Source organism: Bombus fervidus, chromosome 5, assembly GCF_041682495.2.
Source record: "Bombus fervidus isolate BK054 chromosome 5, iyBomFerv1, whole genome shotgun sequence".
Lineage (NCBI taxonomy): Eukaryota > Metazoa > Arthropoda > Insecta > Hymenoptera > Apidae > Bombus > Bombus fervidus.
In genome coordinates, this window is record NC_091521.1 from 12,054,641 (window position 1) to 12,076,088 (window position 21,448).

Sequence of the window (21,448 nt, forward strand, 5' to 3'; positions counted from 1 at the left end):
TGAACTATATTTTATGATACTTCTTCTGGCGCCAGATTTTCCGTTAACATTAAACGCATCGTATTAAGTGAAACGTTTTACAGATATAATAGACTAGAATTTTAACACTTGAGTTACATTAATTAAGTACTTCAGTCGGAGTATACAATTGTTTATAGTAAATAGCGTGATACTTTTTGGAGAAGATTAAAGTATTCTTTTTGTAAGTACTATTGAACGTTTTATTAAGATAAAATGGATAGCCATAAGAAGGGTTAGAATAGATATAATGCAATCGAATGCAAAATTCATTGTAATAATATATTATTTTAGAATTTTGCTTTTTAGTTATGTTGCGTGAAATCGTGTAAGGAGTTTACACAAGTCCGCCGTTTAGTCGCGTTGGTGGTAAGAAATAAACAGTGGAAGACCGCCGTGATAGTTGAGCGTTTTTTCTGTGCTAAAATGGCTTCTTCGTCGTTGAAAAGTACTCGGAAAACTTATAGCTTCGAGGAACGAGAAATTTTGATAACCTTGATAAATAAGTACGAAGATATCGAGGATAAGAGATCCGATCCGATATCGATGTATAAACGAAAATCAGCATGGTCTCAACTGGCCAACGAATACAACTCGATGGTAGGTCCTCAAGCGATACGTTCGGCTGTACAGTTGAGACGCTGCTGGGAAAATATGAAAGCATGCAAACGGAATCGTGAAGAGAAGAAATTACGGTAAATACAATATTTTCGCGATATCATCTACCTTTCATTCATGTCGACCTATACATATGTAAAAACGCGGGAATATACGAATATTGTGTAATCATATGATTAGGTTGTTTTATTTATTATTATCGTTCTCATCCTTCTCAGATTTTTTATTTTTCAGTTCAGAGTTTTTACGTAATATAACTTCTTCAGTATATAAGTTAGTTTCCTACTAGTTTATAAACTTTTATTTATCTCGATTTCTTATCAAATATTATTGAAGATATAACTAACGAAATTTGTATAAATTTATGGAATGACGCAACTTTATATCGATTTTTTCAGTGGTATTTCCAGAAGTTTTTGTCACCTATCTAAGGATCACACACGGTCGAAAAGTTGGGAAAATAGGAATTCCATGGCAGAAGTTCCTATTCCTACTGGAACCGTAGGTTTGCCGCCAAATGTCATGTTTGAGCCAAAAGAGTCTGAACCGTTTACGTTGCAAACTGTCTGTACTATAAAACCGTCAAAACAATTCTCGAAAGAGGAAAATAATTATAAAGATTCAGGTTATTCCTTATTCCTTTTCATTTTATCTCCTTTTATCTTTTGTTATTGATTTCTTTTCTGTAAAAATCACTGCCTTGATTTTTGCATTCTACAATTCATCCTTCATTTATGAATAATGGAAAGGAAAAATATTCAAAGGCTTCATTTGTTTTTTACTTTAGAATTTCTACATTTATATCTATGTGATCTATTTATTTATTAAAATATTTTACTTTACTGTTTTATTTTTTCCAAAGTAAAGAGACTCGAAATTTTCTGCTTTGCCGTCTTTCAAACGAAGATCTGGAAAACTTAACAATTTTATATCCCAAAAACATGTCGTTCAACATTCCCTTTGTTACCTTAGATACTGTCAAGAGTAAAATCGATTCTAATTCGTTATCACACGGCTCAGTAACCGACTGTTTCGACAAACCCAAAAAAGATTTGGACTCGCTCATGGTGGAGAAATTAGACAAAGACGAACTACCGGAGAAAAATCGAATAATTTTCAAATCGAACGCAACTCAAACGTTCATCTCTCCTTCGATTGTTCACGAGCAGCCTCGAAGGACGAAGAGATCCCTTCACAAAGAGGAAGAACTGCACGTATTAGCTTTATCGGAGGCACAGATGAAAGTTGATATCGCTGCCATGTTGAAAGAGGAGGCCAGAATTAAATTAGAAGAGGCTCACTATCGTAAAGAAGAGGCGAGGCTAAGGATGCTTCTTTTTACGTATAAGCTCGATAGGATAAAGGAAGATTGACTCGAGAGAATAAAATGAATATACTTACGTACGCTTCGTGCGATGGCTTTGTTCACTTCTTTTTTCACGGTGATCAAAAGAAAAGGGGGAGATACCATTAGATTAAATATAAACGAACGATATCTGATATCTGTAATATCTGTTTATTAATAGCAATTTCTTTCTAACTACAATTAAAATCGTAATAAATAAATGCTGGTAATTTTAGTTACTTATGATTCGCTAATAATAGTTTTCAAACACAAACAAGGAGTCTTCTCATTCCTTGCTATCGATTATTTTATAATTTGTTTCATATAATTAATATAAATATTCCCATTTTATATTGTTCTAACTTAAAACTGAATGCATAGATTGGAAATAGCTGTAAAATTACCAGAACATCGTCCTGTTGTTAAGATGTTTACAGTTCTATAAATTTTTACAATTAAATAAAAGGTGATCTTAAATTTTAACCCCTCGATATAAAAGTTGGCGCTTTATTTTGTAACAGGTTGTAGAAATTGCATTTTAGACATTTTTTATGACTGCTAACTTAATATATTTTTATTCCAAGATAAATTCTTTTACCTAGCTTTTAAAGAAAATACTACTACATAGTTACAAATAGATACCGCGTTCTTCAGGAAACTAGCGAGTCGATACATATTCATAGTACATGTCTCTATGAAAGAATAGTTTAAATAGTATTCTTGATAAACTGTTCACACTCCTACTAAACCAGTGAAAGTATATATGTCAGTTTATCGACATGGCAGTCGCAGCTGGCAGTGGTCAGTGAATTTGACTAGCTGTGTTTGAAGTTACGGAAAAGAACAGAGAAGAGAAAGAAGAAGAAACATTAAAGTAAAGAGAAATCTAGAAGGTGTTTCTAAGACAAAACCAACGACGCCTACGAATCGTTTAGAAACCAAATTATTGAAACGTTATATAGCATGTATTGTTCAATTGTAATATCATTGAGATCAAACTCTATTAATGAATCATGCAATTTTAATACAAATAATTTTAAAATGTTATATCAATGATATATTTCTCTCATCATCGTATATTAAAAACCTGTCCATGTGTTTTTATTTTTCTGTTTTCGAGTCTTGAGTGTTGGACTAACGATAAGTATACGTGTTTCGAGAAGGAAGATTTAACGAAATCTGATCTTCACATGAGATGAAAGTTATCATCGAGGGTAGGTTTCGGCGACGAGCAACGAGCAACTTCGAACAGTGATGGATCGGTGTAGATCGGCTCGCTCGGGTCGAAGCCGGTTCTTCTGCTGGATGATAGTCCCACAGCACCCTCCAGAGCGGTCGATGACGAGCTCACGCGTTGACCGATCACGTTACTCATCGATCTGGAAATCGACCTATACATGCAACAAATGGTACACCAACTTCAGGTAATAAATCCGAGAATAAATCAAGAGTCACGTTAAAAGCGTTAAAAGCATTAAGCCATTCGTCAAACATGACGTCCGTATGTATTTTTGAATGATTCTTAGTTATACAAGCTGCAGTGGAACGCATGGACGTAATTTTAGAGACGAATTTTTGGAATGATATATTGAACTGCTGTTTCAGTTCTGTCTGACAGACGATGGTCTTTAAAGATTCTATTTTTGAAAATTGTTTATACTTCAATTATACTGCATACTATTAATCAATATTTTATAGGTCAACTGTTATGTTTATTCATTTCTGTATATTTGTTTTATTCCACGTTCGTATGTAATATTTTCTTATCTGCATTTATTAACGCTTCCAAGATTATCGCAAGGATTTAGTATAATCTATTTATATCTAGCGATAAGATAATGGAACAGAAAATAGTACACGAGCTGGAAAATCTAGACGAATTTTTATTCTAGTTAATAAAGTCTTAAATTTTATTCTAGTTGAAACAAGATGTTTTCAAGAACTGTATGAGATTGAAACTAATTAGCAAATAAACGCTAGTTGAATTACGTACGTAGACTGAAAGGGTTTCTGAAGACCTGTTCTCAAGAAAGAGAAGTTATTTGCACGACTGCTATAAGCGTCGTCCGAATGACTGCTTCGATTACACGCTTTGTCGACTCTGCGGTTCTTCGTAATCACTGCGTAAGCGTATTTTCTGAAACAATATACACGAATCGATTTGCTTTTATAAATATGCTAATTAAACATGTATCTGAATTAATACAAAGTCGATAATGTACCTGTAAATTAACATGGATAGCAAAACCACGGATGCCAGGAGTACTACGAGCACCGCAACTGCTGTTACAAGTCCATAATACTCGTTAGGAGTTATGCAGACGTTCTCCATAATGGTAGTTTGTCTCTCGACCATAGTCTCCTCGTCGATATCCATTCTCGAGTCCAAAACCTGTAACTCGGTCAGACGTAACATTTTAGCTTGCCTTGAAGACACTTTTGTTTATTAAATGCGATAATTTGCTTTCCAATGTAAAAAGAAAAGAGAAAACATACGTATTTTTGAAGCTTTCGATAATTTTTATCAAAATTTAATGTGATATCAAGTCCTACGTATTGAAGTTTATAAAATGATTAATGTTTAATTCATGAATAATGGAATGTTTAATTCATATGACAATCAAGTCATGATTTGAGTGAAATTTAATTAAGTGACAAGATTAGAGAATAAGATTCGGTTCAATTAATTCATTAGTAAATTCAAGAATGATTTTGTTCGCTTGCTTCTTGATTGCCTCAATGAATTATCTCAAAATTTAAAGAGTGTTTATAATTTAGTTTATGCGAAGATCAGATCGTGATTTTGATCGAACTCGAAGTATCCAATTATACATATGGAAGTTTAAAAAAATAAAATTTAGTTCACTTAGTTATTAATGAAAATTTAAACAAGGTCAGTTTAAACAAAAAAGTTAAAGAATGCTGATAGCACAGTAATACAAAAATTATAGATTTTGTACTAATAAATTTCATTCCTTTCAGGTCTACCTCGATCATTTCTCTCACGTGTTCCTCTTCCTCCTCTTCTTCTGCGTCGTTGCTGTCTTCAACCACTGTCGAATTCAACATGGAGGATGTATCGTTTACATTACTTTCCATTATCGTGCTTATTTCATTTTCTTCTATGATCGTGTCGTTCTCCGGCACGTCTCTCCTGCGCCTTCCAAAGGATGGCTCGCTCCTTCCGGTACCACCAGAACAGTAAGCTGGCTGACAACCGTCTCGACATGTTCGTACAGTTGCTTCAAACACCAAAAAATTAGACTCGGGAATTTTGAAAGCGTTGAAACGTGCTTCGAGGCTGTCACCATCCCTCAAACGATCCAAGCCAGGGAATACGTAATTGTCCACTGGACAGCTGTTTTCAACAGATTACATTGGTATTGTATAAAAATTTATTTTCTACAAATTTTTTGTTTCTATATTGTTTGAGATATTTATCGAGGTACTGACAAGTATAGATAATAAGCAAATTAATTAAGTTCCTCAGGTGGATTAACTCTGACATACGTATAGCAGTGATCAGCTACTCGACCCATTCGTTACTACAATTCTCACTTGGCGACCGTAAAAAGATTTCTATTTTTGTACTGGCGTCTATAGTCCATAAAATTATGCTTTTGAAAAATTTCATTTCGAAAAGCATCGTAGAAAAATTTGAGTGTATGTGGGTTAAATAGATAGGGTAAATAGGTCGGACCATCAGATAATTTTGGTTTAAAGATCAGGACTAATGGATTATGTAAATTAGGTAGATTAGATGGTATAAGTGAATTACGTGAACCAGGTAGATTTAAATGAATCAGATATTTGATGTACATGTCCCATACAGATTAGGAAAGCTGAAGAATTTAATTTAATAAATTAGATGATAAGCTGGAGAAATATTGAAATGAATATTAAAAACCAACGAAGGACAAATATAGATTGTAATGCATAAATCTGTGCAATCTGTAAAGAAATGAAAATATTGTATATCTCTAATTTCACAAATCATAATGATTTTATCTTAAGTGCTTTATATATTTGTATAGTACTTTTGTCGTTTGTCCATTAAAACCGAAAGCACCCTGTAGAAGTGGACAACAAACATCTATTACGTTGATTTCTCTTGTTGTTACTAGGCCAATCAAGTTCTTTTCTTACGTTGGATACAAAGATAGAAGGTATCTATATCTTTCTTCGTTATTTTAGTAACGAAGATTCAATTTTTTCTTAATTACTACCATTTTATTGAAACACTTATTAAAAATTATTTGATTATTTCAAAAAGTATGAAAAGAATAAAAGCTATGTTGAATTTTCAGATCACACCTTACTCATTAACAAATAAAAATTGTAATAATGAATACAACGTTTACCCGTATCTGTCTATGAGCTGAACACTTCTTCCAGAGTAAGGATCTCTTGCTATGACGTTGGTAGCAAAGATATCAGTTACATAATTGTACCTGTAAAAAACATTAACAAAATATTACAGTATAAATCGTAGTTCTTTCTAGATGAATAATGTTCGTGCCACATACCCATCCTGAGCTTCCAGCCTGAAAGTGAGTGGATCGCCAACAGCTATGGTCGTCGTAGGTCTGCCCTGATACAGAATCAGTAAACGTACTCGAGAACTTAGGGTATTTTCTGCTGGAAGGTACTCGATCGGAATCGGAGACCCTGATCTACACAACATAAGTGCGAATTTTATTAGTATAATCGAAATAAAAGTATATATTAATTTTTTGAAATATAAGAAACATAAAACAAAGTGGACACTTTAATATCTCGTTTCACATGAAGACAAAAAAGTTGTTTTTCTTCCATTCAAAATTAACTGTCAGCTCGCTGACATTAATAATCTTCCTGTAAATTATCAGTTTCATCCATTTCAAGTGAAGCAGATCAACAAGTGTCTCTTTGCAACTTTCTACGATATTCAAGATTTAGAATCATAGAATCAGGAGATTTTCGACGATGGAACTCGAACGATATTAAAATAAATTTATCGAGTGTGCTTGCACCAGGATCCATGTTTAAGCGAATGCAACATATTCTGCATTCTATACTCGATGACGGATCGGACTGTTTAATTAGGTGTACCGGGTGCAAGGCACGGTCTCTCAATCGATATGACCTGGCATACCCGGCACCGATGTAGCCGGATGTGACGACAGCTTCGCCAGGGCCTCGAAATAGACAGGTGAGGTTGAAGCGTTTGTCCCTTCCTGTTTGCACGTAGTCCGAGAACTGTACCACGACGATGTTTGTCATTGTGTCGCCGTACTGTAATCGTTTGTCGAATGTAATCACTAATTATGAATCAATTTTTTATGAAACATTCATTAAAAATTGTTATTGCTAAATTATTTTAATTAAGAAGCTTTTATACAGAAGACTATCGTACGGTAAATTTCGATGATGAATTTACTAGATCTTTTTTAAATTTTAGCCTTAGATCTTATCTTAAAATTTTAAGTTTAGCTCTTTAACGAAGGATCTTGAAACAGATCAGTTCCAGATCTTAGTCAAAAAGAAAATTTTTGAAAAATCGTTCAGTTTCTTCTAAATTAATATTTAACGTGCTTTCAGAAATCCTGTGGTGTTCTCGAGCAGCGACAAAGTAATTTTCTTACTCTTTGAGTGCCACATTCGGGGTAACCCTGGGGACCACTGATTCGAAGAACATTTACGGTTCCCCCGTTTCCGCGGAAGAAGCAGCGATCGTAATAGCCGTAAGTGTAAATCCGACCAATGAATCCTTCCGGTGTCCTTAAAGTAAATTCCATTCCGTCTTCGCTACACACTTGACTCACTAGAATGACCAGAAATACAATTTACTTGCTCTCTATTAACTTTCAATTAATAAATTGTAAATACCCAAACCAAACAGAAAAGTAAATGGTTGAAAATCACAACGATGTGAGTCAAGATTTTTAGAATTTAAATTTAGTTAAATGTTTCGGTTCTTACAAGTATCATCCCTTCGACTAAATTATAACTGAACTCTCTGTCATAGATACATTCTCCTAATCTAGAGATATATAATGAATTTCTTACGATGATAAACGTAAAATATCGTTTTATGAAAAATAACAACGAACCGACCTACACCACTATGATTTTCAGCCAGTCAAATAACAAACACAACCCAGCACCCTTCCACATTGTTAGAAACCAGAGGAATAATCGACATCATCGGATGTGACCAAACAAAAAGTAAAAAAAAAAGATTTCGGAAAATCAGACGGTTTATTTTACTAAACACAGTCCAGATGACAATGTCTAATACAATAATTGAAATTTGCATCAGTAACGGTTGTAATATGGACCGGCAGCGTAAAGGTTTCTCCATGTGACCCATGTAGATGACGTCCAAGGTCTCCTACGACGCTTACCGTCGAGACACTCTGCATCAGCTCCCTGTCTGCCGTTATTCCTTTCATAAAAGTCGTAATCGGAGCCAGTGTCATAGTACACGGGATTGCCCATGTCCATGTCCCTGGAGTCACGATCGCTCAACTCGCAGTTGTCCCGTTCTGCTCCATAGGGTGCGGCGTAGGGACGATAATTGAATGATCTGCACACGAAGTCTCTAGCGTCGGCGCATTCTCTTTCACATTGAGCCAACGAGGAAGCTGTCGTATATCGTCTGACGAATGGCTTACGGACCCTAGTATGAGGTCCTACTTGTCGGAAGTTGTCTTGTTCGTCGCATCTGGACACCAGAGGCGGTCGACCGATAATTGGGCCACCGCTGGTACCGAAAGGTCGCGAATTGTACACTCCACCTTCGCCTATGTAACCGCCACCGATTATTGCGCCGTCGTTGTTATAACCACCATAGCCTAAGGGACGACTGGGTCCTCCTACGCCATAGTGGTTTCGGTCTGGATGAGCCTGAGGACCGTAGATGTCGTCCACCGGGTATGTTGGAGAGTATCCTCCATGCGACGATGGTGGGTATCTGAGAATGGAGGAAAAATATCATTATTTATTTATTTTTTCTTTTTTTTCTTAATTTGTGCTTTACAATTTGTCTAGCTGGACATTTGGTAAATTAAATATGATTATTTGAATGTAGGTTGCTGAGAGTGGTTGAATATTATAAATGGTAAGAAGGAGTATATAATATACGAATAATAAATCATTTGTAATGTTTGTAATGTTTCTTGAAATGAAATTTCATTTATTAGTTAAATAAATGAGTCGATCAATTTCCATTTGGTTATCAACTTACAGTTGCTACAGAAAGTATTTGTACGTATACTTATTTTTCAATGCTATGTTTTTTTCGTCGGGTTCAACGTTTAATTACTTGAACCTAATTAATTAGTATGTCAGTGTTGCGTATATACTTTTCGTAGCAACTACATAGTACGATTTGGAGAAGGAAACACAAATTTTCATTCTACTCGAAATGTCAAACCGAGAAAGACAGTTGTTGCTTAAATATTTTTAAATGAAATTTTATATCGAGTGCCGAATCTTCGAAGGGAGAATCATAAAAATATCGATTGTGTTTTTAAAAGCTCATCAATATTTTTCTCCTCAACTTACCGATTAGGATAAAGATCCTTCTCGGGATACCTTTCACTGATAGGATACCGATCGACGTGAGGTCTGGCACCAGCCAAACCGGATGGATATCGTTCCAGAGGATCCTCGGGAATAGGATAACGGTCTATACTATTGGGATACCGATCGCTATCGCTAGGATAACGACCTGGAGATATTGGGTATCGATTACCAATTCCAGTAGGGTATCTACTACCACTTGTTGGATATCTGTCTATTCCAGTGTCTGGAATAGGATATCGATCAGGATGAGTTGGACGACGATCACCACCTCTGCTTGGAAATCGATCAGATATTGGGTATCTATCCGAAGATGGATATCGATCTACCATTGGATAACGATCACTAACAGGGTAACGATCGCTTGTTGGAAATCGATCACTAATTGGATATCGATCTATAGGATCCGGAAACGTATCCCCTGCTGCCCCAATTGGATATTGTCCATTCAAAGGATATCTTTCGGGATATTTATCAGCTGGATAACGATCAGGATAACGATCTGGATATTTGTCAGGGTATTTGTCAGGGTAACGTTCTGGATATTTATCGGGGTATCGGTCTGGGTATTTATCGGGATAACGGTCTGAGAATTTATCGGGGTAACGGTCCGGGTATTTATCGGGGTAGCGGTCCGGATATTTATCGGGGTAGCGGTCCGGATATTTATCGGGGTAACGGTCTGGATATTTATCAGGATATTTTTCGGGATATCGATCTGGGTATCGGTCAGGGTAACGGTCTGGATAGCGATCTGGATATCGATCTGGATAGCGATCTGTGTGGCGGTCTGGGTAACGATCTGGATACCGATCTGGTTTCACGCTGCTGCTGTACCCCTTGTCGTAGTCCTCTGGATAACCTGTGTAGAAATTTAAAATTTACTTGTTTCAAGAAGCATGTTTGTTTTATGCTTGGTAGTAATTTTTAGTTGTTAGAGTTATGTATCGTTTATTGAATTTCATAAATTTTGGAGATGCCAAGGTGAGCTAATTTTAGACTTTGATATTTGTAATATGTAAGAAATTTGAGTTTACAGTAATTGATTATCGAAGGTATTGTTAGTTTACCAGGTCTTCCCAGAGAAGGCCGGCCGAAATTGGTATCTTGTCCTAGAGGGTCTGGTCTGTATCCTGGACTATCCCGGTCCCCATCCAAATATTGGTCTGTTTATATAATAGTTGACATTTTATGTATATTATTATGTATATTATGTATATTTGATATAAATAAATGTAATAAGTTTCTCAGACTTTTACTCACTGTATGTATACAGCAAATTTAAAAATTTCTAGAATTATTCAAAAGAGATGGAAATAATAATTCACATTATGATTTGTAGCATTATAAAAGGATCGCAACCGGCTTAATTTTCTACTTCAAATCTTGGAAAATTCATGAACGTTTGAAAGCACGAAAACGAGGAAGAAGTTTAATACTAAGAGCCGACCCAACATCAATTGTTTCAAGAATTTCTTAAATAAACGTTGTTTCCGATTTCATCGATTCGATTATAAGCAATGTGTATATACTCCTTTAAGATATTCGTCACTCACGCATAAGATTCTCGTAATAATCGTAGTCTGCATCGTAGATGATCCTGTGTCCGTCACGTTGATTGAATCGACTCAATCGACAGGTATGATAATGTTCAGAATACACGGCGCTCCTGCATTGGAAACTGGTCTGTCGAAGACACTCGTCAAGGCATTCGCTCAGGCTACGACCTGTTATCTCAGAGTGAAATTCACCGCTCAAACGAGAGTTTCGATAACGCTGGAACGCTGTATCTGGTCGTCGTCCATCGGAAAAAAGGTGCGACGTGGAGCTGCTGTCCGGGTATTCGGAACCGCGTGCTATGGACGGATCTACGCTTCGTAAGTGGGTATTGATAAAATATTGTAAAGTACCAATTGATCGTTTCACTGTTATCTGGCCCTTACGATTTCGAAGAAGTCAAATACCTTCATCTTTTGCGAAAGTTCTCCGTTTTAATCATGAGTAATGATTAATATCTAATTTTTTAACAACGTATACATTTTAATGATATAATGAATTGTTAATCAATAGCTTCAACAATTTGGATATTTGAATAATATCACAATCAGAAATCAATTAATACCATTTTAAGAAAGAATATTGTAAATAATAATTAATCTGGAATCACGTAGAGTGGACGATTTTTAAAATTTTTAACGATAGTGTAGTCATCTTCTGTTGTGAAGATAATTAAGAAATTGATAATTTTGTGAAAAATTAGCGATACATAGTAGATGAAGTTACTGACAGTAGGTATAATGTACTTACGATTGTCTAAACAAACTAAATCGTAAAAATGATGGCTGGGGCTGCTACTTATACCGATATCGTCCTTCTGAGAGACAGAATCTTCTTCTGAAATAATGCATTGCCGTGTTTGCTCGTCGAATTCGACACTTCGACAGAAATATTTCTCAGCTCTCAAACAAAGGGCCTGACACTCGTCTAGGGTAAGATTCGTGTAGATGTCGACTTCGAATGGCCCTCGAAGACGCTTGTTTTCTTCTTTGACGAACACAGCTAATCCATCGCAACGACGTTCTGCTGTTGAATCAACAAATTTCAGTTCGTTCAGTCAGTAAATAATAAACTATAAAAACTTAGTTTTTAACAATTCTGAAATTCAGTTCTAATACAGGTAATTCAATATTTGGGTAATTTAAATATTTTTCTATGGGATTATTAATTTGAGAAATTTTATTATTAAAAATATATTCGTTACTATTCGTTAAATTTTGAGAGAAAATTGGTAATAAGTACCATTGAGACAAGTGTTTTCCAGGTAATCGGAATTTGGATCGTCTTCCAATAATTCAGGATGCGTTCTTCTGGTAAAACGACTCAGAGCACAGCTTCTTAAAGCAGTGTCATACGTAGCGGATCGACAAATGAAACTGAACTCGTTCAAACATCTTCAAAATATCACGGAAAAATTTTATCCATGAGCTATTTGCAATTAGAAATCTACTCTAATCTGCATTTTTTTTTTAAATTCTATAATACCTATCCTCGCAGTCTGTTCTATTCGCCGCGCTAACTTCCTTGATATCTGTCAGTGGTAATTTTAGTTTCTTCCTGGGATGTCTCTCGAACACGTAACGACGATTTGGACATTCTCTTTCGATCCTATCGGCTTCACAGAAAAATATAACCATTAAAACTCTTAATCACCAGATAAAGAGTAGGCAAAAGTACAGAAACTAAAAACAAACAGTGAGTTTGTCCTTGAAATACAGAATATTATTCTTAAAATAATTAGAATATCTTTATACTAATTCCTTTTCTAGGGAATATTTTCAGAAATTATTTGAGAAATTATCGCAGAATGGTTAATACTTTGTGAATTATAGAATACGTATGGCAGGAGAAAAGAAAGCATAGAAATTTAAAGAATTTTTCTGGAATGTTTGAGCGTTATTGGGAAAATACTGAAATACACTCACAGCCAAGACAAACTTCCGTGAAATGGACGCTGTTTGGCACCAGCATTAGATTTCCAATTCCTTCTGGCTGCGCCTGTTCCCTCGTTAAATAGCAAGTGCTTTCTTCATATTCTGCAGCCCCGCTGAAAGAAGCTATTCTGCTGCCAGGCTGGAAATCGAAGCTCGTGCAAGCGCGAACTAAATTGTTCGTCGCCGTTCTATCTCGTAGACATAATTCCTGACATTTTTCCAAGACTCTAAAAGGTGGTGCAGAGTCTCGTACCTATCATAAATTAGCGAGATTAAAATTAGAATATTATTAAAACATTAATGTTATTAATATACAAATTCCTTTCCCAAATACAGCTTTAAAACAATATTTTTTAGGAAAACATTGGTTTAGAAATGTAAGCACAGACTTATTTTCTTCCTGGGGCGAATATGAAATCTTAAATCTTCCTTCTCAGGAAAATATCTTTTCTAATTGCTTCGTTTGGAGCTCTCTCGAACGAGTTCCATCTTTAGTAGTAAGAAATTTCGCCTATATTTGATGATTGAATAATATATCAATTATTAAAAAATTATAATAAAAGATTTACTTCAATTGATTTCTTGATAAAACCATTTCAAGTACGGATTATACTTCCCATTGTTACAGTAAATCAGCTCCCTAATCTCAAATCTTCCTATTCTCATCAGATTTAACATTCTATTATCAGAGAATCAGGTTTTAAGATTTCAGAACAGTTTCCTGGAGGTCGGCTGAATATTTGAAAACCGACCACGCAAGCTAGAGAGATAGGTAAATATTTCGCGAAACGTTTTATACCACATCGTCGTCGAAGCCCTGAAGCTGTTGGTCCGGAAGTCTCTCGTAAACGACTCGACCCAAGCCGCCATTACACGTTGTTTGCCCTGAAAACACAGCACGCCGGTTCTTTCGTTATCGTTCGCTCACGAATGCATTCAATGGCTGGCATTTTTTACACTCTTTCCTTTTATTCATCGCTATTTTCTCGTAAATAGATATTATTATTTCCTGTTCGCCTGGTAAAAATCAGGTTACTTCCTTTGCGAGCGAGCGACGACCGTCAGAACGATATGATTTTATCGTTCACGTATATCTTTTTTTTCGTGTCATAAGTGGTACGTATGGCGGTACAATGGGACGAAATGCAATTTCGCAACCGAGCAAGTGACATCATTCTTTTACGCCGCGTTCCATCATTAATTTTAGAGCATGAGCCAGAGATGTGCAAACGATATGTTTTTTAGGGCACACCAGTTGCGCGCATTAAATTTTTCGACTTATGACATTTTTCCCTTTCACGTGTCTTTTCTATCTGAAACTCTTCTATTAGTTTAATAGAAGAATTTATAAATGAACTTGAAAGAGTAATTATTGCGGTATCTTTTGAATTCTTTCCTTTCAATTCTTGTAAGACGATTGTTTTAAAAAGTAATTGAATAATTGAGCTAGAGGGTTGCAGCTTACCGTTAACGACCACTCTCAGGGTAGCTAGAACAGAGATGGATTGCAGTAGATTGGATATGTTGGTTTTCTTCATTTTTGGGTACCGGGGTTTGGTATCAAGTAGTCATCACAGTGACGAAATTCTGAAATCATGCCAGTTAAAAATATTTTGGAATATACGCTGGAAGATTTTCGTTTCTAAAGCCTGTAGACAGACTTTAAAAATTTCATGTAACTAAATCGTCGATTTTTATGCAAATTTATATCCTCGTGAATACGAGTTCAAAATACAACATTTTGTACATCTTTGCTTTCTTAAATTTTTTACAAGTGCATATAACTAATATATTTCCATTTTTTTTTTTCAGAAATAATTCATGGATGAGAGTAATGGAAAAGATACTGAGCAACTAATAATGTAATGCTTGAAAGTTGGAAGCACGGTTCGTTGGGTTTACGGGCGTGTGCTGGTCCTTCGCCGCGTGTACGTGCACGCGAATCGTCAGAGAAAAGGTTGACGAAGGTGCGAGCATGTAGATGTGTTCAGGGTGAGTGCAGCTCAGGAATTCCATAAAAACCTTCCACTGTCTCTACGCACTTTGAATATATCGAAACCGTCCACTAGGCTGAAACGCGTCTTCTTTATCACGCCCCATGTTACGAAGTTACTTTCTCATGAGATCAGGACCTTTTACATTAATACGTTTCATGAGAAATTCAGCGATTCGCTTTTGTCATATCGTACCGATGTTAAAAAATGAAAGAATGCTTTTGTATATGATAAGAAACTTAGAGTGGCACGTGTCGCAGGGATTAAATTTACATGCAAACCGTAAGGGAGATGCCGTATTAGAAAATAATGTTCGGTCGCTGGGGAGTTTGAATATTGTAGGGTTTCTTGGATGGGAAATGGTATTTGGATGTTTTCAGTAGCCTCTGCAATTTATTTAGCTTTCAAGTTCTTATTTATGCTTAATTATATTAGTAGAAATATGAATTATTATTGTATTTTTGAGTATATACTTGTATATGTATTTACAAACAATACATTATTAATATTTATTTATATTATTGAAAATTAATTGGGATAGTTTATATTTTTTAAGAAATTTTGCTTGTCTATACAGCAAGCAAAAAAGTAACGGAGATTTCAAAAAGTTGAGTCTAATTTTAAGGGACGATGCCTTGAGAATTATTCATGAAACAGCCAACACTTATCCTGTGTAAAATAATGGAGTAAAGAATAATATATTATTTGATATATGCTCAATAACGTGCAATATTGCTATAATCGATTGATACTGTTTAATCACAGTTATGTTATTGCAATTCCTATCTTCTATAAAGGACTTAATTTGCAAATTGTCAATTGTGATACACATGCTTGTCCATTAGATGCAAACTTTGCGGCCGTATTGCGGAGAAACAATGCTTATTAATTATGTCATGGTTTATCGCCTCCATAATTATAGTTCTCTGTCTAAAGAGGATGGATGCTTGTCTAGTAATTAACGTTACGGTCGACGAGAGAAAATTATAGATACGGGTCATTCGAATCATCAATTATATTGTTTAATAATAATAATAATAATATTATAATACTACGTTGAATTAGTGTATCGTGATTATTACCATCATTGAATTTCGTCCAGTCGTGTTCCTGTTTTAACAAACGTACATGACTTTCTCACTACATATGATACAAGTTTTAAATGGAATGTATTAAAAGTTTGATAAATTAGTAAGACATTAAAATATCATAAAAAGAAGACACTAATTCTGTTCCAAATTCTAGGTGAATGTATACCTTTTTAAAAATATAAGACTGTTGCATCCTAGAATTACACATTTATAACGTTGCTATGAACTGCTAAATCAAGATTTTATCGCAATCTCTTGGATAATAGATGATACGTGGATAGCATTGTTGCGCGCTTCAAACAATTTTCATATTCTTCAATTATGTGATATTAGTGTACGTAGGATGCAGGATATTATAATTTATCTTTGTTAGTCTTGTTATGTGTATTATTCAGTTAGTCTTTGTGTGGAAATTGTTTTAATTTAACTGTTTGATGTAAGCAGAAATTTTGTGGAAATCTTTTGTATACGAACCTCAATAACAATCTTTCGTATATGCTAATTAATCGGGATTATGTCAAAGTTGCAATATATGTACAATAGTCTCTTCTTTTAATACGAGAAAAATTAATTTTTTTATATGACAAAGTTGAACTTTCTAGATAAAATTGTTTCGTTCCTCTTTTCTAAAAATTAGGGACGGAAGTTCCATAGGAATAAAATTTTTACATTTAAAAATCCAATAAACGTCGTCGAATCTCTCCTTCTAACTAAAATGTTAACTCCAACTTTTTAACCAGAACATTCTCGTTTCTCAGTTCAAAAAAGTTGCAGAAAGCTAAATACGAATACGAAGTTTACGTAGTAAACATTATCGCATCTCCTTTTTTAACTAAAATTTTAGCTCCAACTTTCCAACTAAAACTCCCTTCAGTTTAAAAATGGTATGAAACTACGTACAAGTTTCGCATCTCGATAAATCCAATAAACCTAACTATTTCCCTCTTCTTCAAACCCAAGTAATTCGTGACTCTTGATTAAATCGTACCAACTATACTTACCTGAAATAACAACAAATTGTTCACGTGTCTGTCCACTTCGAGAGCAAACCGAGTCGCGCAATATTTCCTCCTCTTCTTCAGAGACTCCACACCGTCTCTAATCTACGAGCAACTTCAAAACGCCAAAACGCGGTAAGATGCACTAGAACCGTCCATCCAACGCGAATGGCACCTGTAATCAAACTGACGGTCAAAATCGGTGCAAACCGTGGAAATAATGGATAACACCTGACCGATCGGGGGGTCGGGAGGGGAAGTGACGGTGCTGGAAGAATTGTTTCGATGAATGATTCTCGGATAGACGAGCCATAGGGGGCAGAACGCGGAGGAGAGATAACATATACCGGTGGTACACAGGCGCGGTGGGATCCCCACGTCCGATTTCTGGCCTTGTGCTCACCGGAAGCTACTCCATTGTGTCCGGTTTCCGTGGGGCCATCCGGGAAAACGTTCGACGTGCGTGTAAACACCACGACCGTGGGTTCTCAAGCTTCAACGCGTCCTCATCGTACGAAATAACACCTCTGGTTCTACGTTCGTCTTCAGATAAGAACTTTCTCTACGAATTACAAGATAGATTTTAAGGGATGGACAATTATTTTGTCTTTTATTGGAGGAGAAATTATTTATGGTTCTCTTTTAGACATCAAGTTTGAAATTCACGTGTTTATAGAGGTGTTTAAATTTTGTGGACGACCCCCTAGGGACTGGTGGTGTTCGTCGTTTGAGAATCGATGCAGTAGAGCGACGCAATGCCGCGCCGGGTTGATTGTGTCGATGGACGATCGGCCGGTCGCTCGTAGCGGAATCATGGATTAGAGATTTCCACCTGAGGTCAACTAGAATGAACAACGAGCTGGTACAGGTGGTCTTCGTGATCTGTCGACTCGTTTGTTCATTATTGCTTGGCTATTTTTAGGCAGATTTCATTTTTATTCAAATTTCTGGAGCACAAAGAAAGTAATTTGTTTTCCTTTTCAAGATCGGTTTAGGGTGATCGTGGTAATTTTAATTGATTTTGTTGGTCGCTAGTGAATGGAAAAAGATTCTCTTGAGATATTGCTGGTTGTAGTATTTACAGTGTTTTATATAAATTAATTATTTGGCATAGAATTAAGACTAATTAAATTAAACCTTGACGGCTAAGATGGGTTGAAGTAAATCTTTGTTATAGATTTTAATTAAGTCGCAGTTAAAGCGTAATTTTATGTAGAGAATTCAGAATAGATAATCTATAACGATATCGTTATGTGTGAATATAATCTATCGTGGTTTTTCCAAAACGTAATTGAAGTTCTTTAATACTCAAACATACAAATGATTCTGCTATTTCTGATGTACGAAATAAGAGGAAGGATATTGTTTTTTACTATTAAAATTTTTCTCAAAGTTGTGTATATTAATTTTTTGCGTTTTCATTCAGTTTTTAACGTTTTATTCCCCTCAAATACTTTGTTCAATAATATTTTTATCTTATTGATGCATTTTGCAATTCGACTTTTAAATTTTGTTTATTTAATAGAAATTTAATATTTTTATATTTCTATTATTAATATTATATCATTATATAGTACAAATTTAAAGAAACAATTATTTTATTAGCTATATATCACACGAGTAAAATATCCTACTAAAATATTCACCAGTAAATATTTAAATTTCCCGCATTTCGCGATAGTAATGTTTGATTGGATTTCATTGGTGGAGTCGATCTATATTCTCTTTCCCCATCCAAGAACTGTCAAGCATTCGATAGTTTGGCATAGTCAGCTGATAGCAAAATGCAATTAAACGTTTCCTGTGATATTTCAAGAAATCGATTGTAATTCTCGTGCGTGACCGTGAAATTTCTTGAGAATCATCGACTCGCGATCTGTTTGCCTTCTACTTCAATTTTTCGAAGAAATTTAGGTAAGAGAAGTTGTAGTTTTATTAATATTTGAAGCAGTTATGTGACCACGTATTGATTTACGATAAATTCATGGTACAGCTAAAGTTAACGACAGTTAATGTAATGTTGTAGAACTTCTTAATGATATTTTAATGACCAAATTGTATAAAAAAAATTACAAATTTTACTTATTGCTCTTTAATTCCTGTCTGTTATAGAGGTTAAGATACATTTTAACAATTTCATTTCGCTAAATTAAAAACATACGATATATGAAATATAAAGTATAATTATAGTAATATATACATGTATTTATAACATATGCTTTTTCCAGGGGGATTCACAAGACTTTTTATACACATTTAGCCGAAGAAAATCTACCAAAAACAAAATGCCTCTAAGTGCAGGTCAATATAAATTTAATGCATTAAAATTAGTGAAACATCTTTATTTTTTGATAGAAAAGTGTTATAAATTTATATATTACTTTTAAGAACAATATCTATTAGGTTACATCAGTTTTTATAATATTAATTTGTATTTTTTGCTCCAACATTTTTAGACATATCTACAGCTCTTCATTTATTGGAGCATGTTCAAGAAAGGGTGGAGGATTGCAATGACCCAAAACTACAAATGCATACGACTCAAGATATAAAATCCTTAATTTCTCTTTTGGAAGATCCGGTATTCCGCAGCATAGTGACAATTCAAGATTCACTAATCGAATTAAACACCCAACTGGGGCAGCATCCATCTATTATTCCTGGCGATTTTGATATTAACATTAGTGGACAACTGGAACTTTCTGTTCCTAGTACGCCAGTGCAACCACTTGGATCAAATGTATATCAAGATCTATATCAGGATAGCAGTGAACTAGAAGATCAAAGGGTTCCAGTTGCTCCACTGGTGCATAGCAGCAGCGAAGATACTAGTGCGCAGGTAAAATTTTTTTCAAAATATTCTGAAAATGTATTTTTAAATTCCCTTTGTATTTAGTATTAAATTTTCACTTTATTATAGGTCACAAGCCCAAGTCTTGCGTCAGAGGTTATGGGAATGCCTCCAATAACAACAACAACATACGCTAAAGAGTTTAAGAAGGTTATTGAAGCTGCAGCAAGAGGTCGTCAAGTATTTACTGTGCAGGTTTGTAAAATATATATTATTATAACGTTTATTAAACATTCAGAGGTATTAAGCACAATAATTTTTTCTTCAAGTTGTATAAACCAGAGGGAACCAGTCTGGGATTTAGTGTGGTTGGTCTTCGCAGTAAGGATAAAGGAGAGCTGGGTATTTTCTTGCAGGAGATACAACCCAATGGCATAGCTGGCTGGTAAGTCAATCATTGATTTGTAAACTAAGTTATCAAATAATATTAGAAATCACAAGGTCGATTATTTAATCGAAATATTTGAAGATTATAATAAATAGTTGAATAGAAAGTTTTAGAAATGTTTTTACTTTCACGATGTGTAGAACATAATACATACTTTCGGATAAGTTTGAATCACGTTTAAGCATTGTATAAAATTCTGAAAATTTTTCCGTGCTTATATAATTAATATATCACGTAGCTTTTAAATTGATGATATCATAGCATGTACATTATATAAGCAACAATGGAATCTCGCGCGGATTGTTTCGTAATGCAATTCTTTGATCCTAAAAATGTTCTGCTAAAAAAATTGATAAATACTCCAGCGTATCATTTAAAGCATCTAGTGGGCAAAATAATTTGGTATTCTTCCTAAAAAACATTCGAGTGTCATGAAAATCAATTGAAAGATTATGAGATGCAAGCATGTTTCTGTTTAAACTCTTCTAAATTTTCAACTTTTACTTAGGTTCGTTAATTAACTAAAGTAAAACAAAAATTTTCATTCCAACACCCATTCAATCAATTAATCAATTTCAGTAGGTATCATATCATTAGCTAACAGTTTAGGATTATTATTTTAATTTCCAAAACTCACAATATTCAATTTCTTTTCTTGACTGTATTAATCTGTAAGTTTTTAATTTAAAGATTGCGAAATAATTTCGCATATTTTATGCTAAAAGTCCTTATATTTTAATTGCACTCTGAAATTTTGAATAATAATAAATTTCTTCAAAGTTAAGTCACTCAAGTATTCAAATTCTAATTTTATACTATGGAATTATTCTAAACTTTCGAATGTATCATTCAATAGACACAGTTAATCTTTTTATGCTAGGAAATAGGGAGAGACAGCTTCGTGATGTGAAACAGCATTCGAATATTCAATACTCTCGTTAAAACACGCAAATGTCGTTACATTATTCGATATTCGTGCCGAATAGCGAATATTGTTCTGGCTGCAGTCGATAAATTAATGCGAATCAAGGTACATGAATATTCGTTTGTTTTGTGCCACGTAAGCTCGACAGATATAGAAAATATGA

General features: G+C 34.7%; 3 protein-coding genes and 2 long non-coding RNA genes across 8 annotated transcripts in view; 4 read left to right on the top strand and 1 right to left on the bottom strand.

The window, feature by feature from the left end:
- Window positions 1-39: 39 nt before the first annotated feature.
- On the top strand, window positions 40-2,216 carry LOC139987814 (uncharacterized). Its single transcript, XM_072004529.1, has 4 exons — window positions 40-202; window positions 328-713; window positions 1,035-1,261; window positions 1,609-2,216. The coding sequence occupies exons 2-4, from the start codon at window positions 445-447 to the stop codon at window positions 2,007-2,009; spliced, it is 897 nt and encodes a 298-aa protein (XP_071860630.1). The 5' UTR covers window positions 40-202; window positions 328-444; the 3' UTR covers window positions 2,010-2,216.
- Window positions 2,134-17,306, bottom strand: Nompa (no mechanoreceptor potential A). Of its 4 annotated transcripts, none has more exons than XM_072004526.1 (19): window positions 17,125-17,306; window positions 14,504-14,625; window positions 13,838-13,923; window positions 13,030-13,291; window positions 12,590-12,719; window positions 12,347-12,498; window positions 11,855-12,130; window positions 11,104-11,403; window positions 10,618-10,713; window positions 9,530-10,409; window positions 8,368-8,936; window positions 7,606-7,784; window positions 7,107-7,255; window positions 6,508-6,654; window positions 6,343-6,432; window positions 4,970-5,339; window positions 4,204-4,373; window positions 3,975-4,118; window positions 2,134-3,372 (listed from the first exon to the last, which is right to left on the bottom strand). In XM_072004526.1, exons 2-19 carry the CDS (start codon window positions 14,574-14,576, stop codon window positions 3,168-3,170), a joined length of 4,278 nt encoding a protein of 1,425 aa, XP_071860627.1. In that variant the 5' UTR covers window positions 14,577-14,625; window positions 17,125-17,306; the 3' UTR covers window positions 2,134-3,167. The 4 variants fall into 4 exon arrangements, with proteins under 4 accessions (XP_071860627.1, XP_071860626.1, XP_071860625.1 ...); XM_072004525.1 differs by having other exon boundaries at window positions 7,116-7,255; window positions 11,104-11,415; XM_072004524.1 differs by having other exon boundaries at window positions 11,104-11,415.
- On the top strand, window positions 6,645-8,643 carry LOC139987816 (uncharacterized). Its single transcript, XR_011799945.1, has 3 exons — window positions 6,645-7,172; window positions 7,562-7,704; window positions 8,520-8,643. It is a non-coding gene; the product is annotated as an uncharacterized lncRNA (long non-coding RNA).
- Window positions 11,293-16,323, top strand: LOC139987817 (uncharacterized). The gene is made up of 2 exons (XR_011799946.1): window positions 11,293-11,424; window positions 14,851-16,323. It is a non-coding gene; the product is annotated as an uncharacterized lncRNA (long non-coding RNA).
- Window positions 17,307-18,858: 1,552 nt separating the features above from the next.
- LOC139987265 (multiple PDZ domain protein) overlaps window positions 18,859-21,448 on the top strand; it is a 165,995-nt gene continuing 163,405 nt past the window's right edge. The window contains exons 1-5 of the mRNA XM_072003293.1: window positions 18,859-19,035; window positions 19,350-19,422; window positions 19,578-19,960; window positions 20,042-20,167; window positions 20,242-20,357. Of these exons, the coding sequence (XP_071859394.1) occupies window positions 19,407-19,422; window positions 19,578-19,960; window positions 20,042-20,167; window positions 20,242-20,357 (641 nt within the window). The 5' untranslated portion in view covers window positions 18,859-19,035; window positions 19,350-19,406. The remainder of the gene's footprint in view (window positions 19,036-19,349; window positions 19,423-19,577; window positions 19,961-20,041; window positions 20,168-20,241; window positions 20,358-21,448) is intronic.

What these genes read in the sequence shown, in the direction of transcription:
- Nompa (XM_072004524.1), bottom strand. Translation starts at nt 14,576, where the DNA reads ATGAAGAAAACCAACATATCCAATCTACTGCAATCCATCTCTGTTCTA. An exon ending in TTATTACGAGAATCTTATGC is followed by an intron (nt 10,714 to 11,103) that starts GTGAGTGACGAA and finishes TTATATAAACAG; the next exon opens with ACCAATATTTGGATGGGGAC. An exon ending in TGATGCAGAGTGTCTCGACG is followed by an intron (nt 7,785 to 8,367) that starts GTAAGCGTCGTA and finishes TGGTCATTCTAG; the next exon opens with TGAGTCAAGTGTGTAGCGAA.
- LOC139987814 (XM_072004529.1), top strand. Translation starts at nt 445, where the DNA reads ATGGCTTCTTCGTCGTTGAAAAGTACTCGGAAAACTTATAGCTTCGAG. An exon ending in CGTGAAGAGAAGAAATTACG is followed by an intron (nt 714 to 1,034) that starts GTAAATACAATA and finishes CGATTTTTTCAG; the next exon opens with TGGTATTTCCAGAAGTTTTT. An exon ending in AAATAATTATAAAGATTCAG is followed by an intron (nt 1,262 to 1,608) that starts GTTATTCCTTAT and finishes TTGTTACCTTAG; the next exon opens with ATACTGTCAAGAGTAAAATC.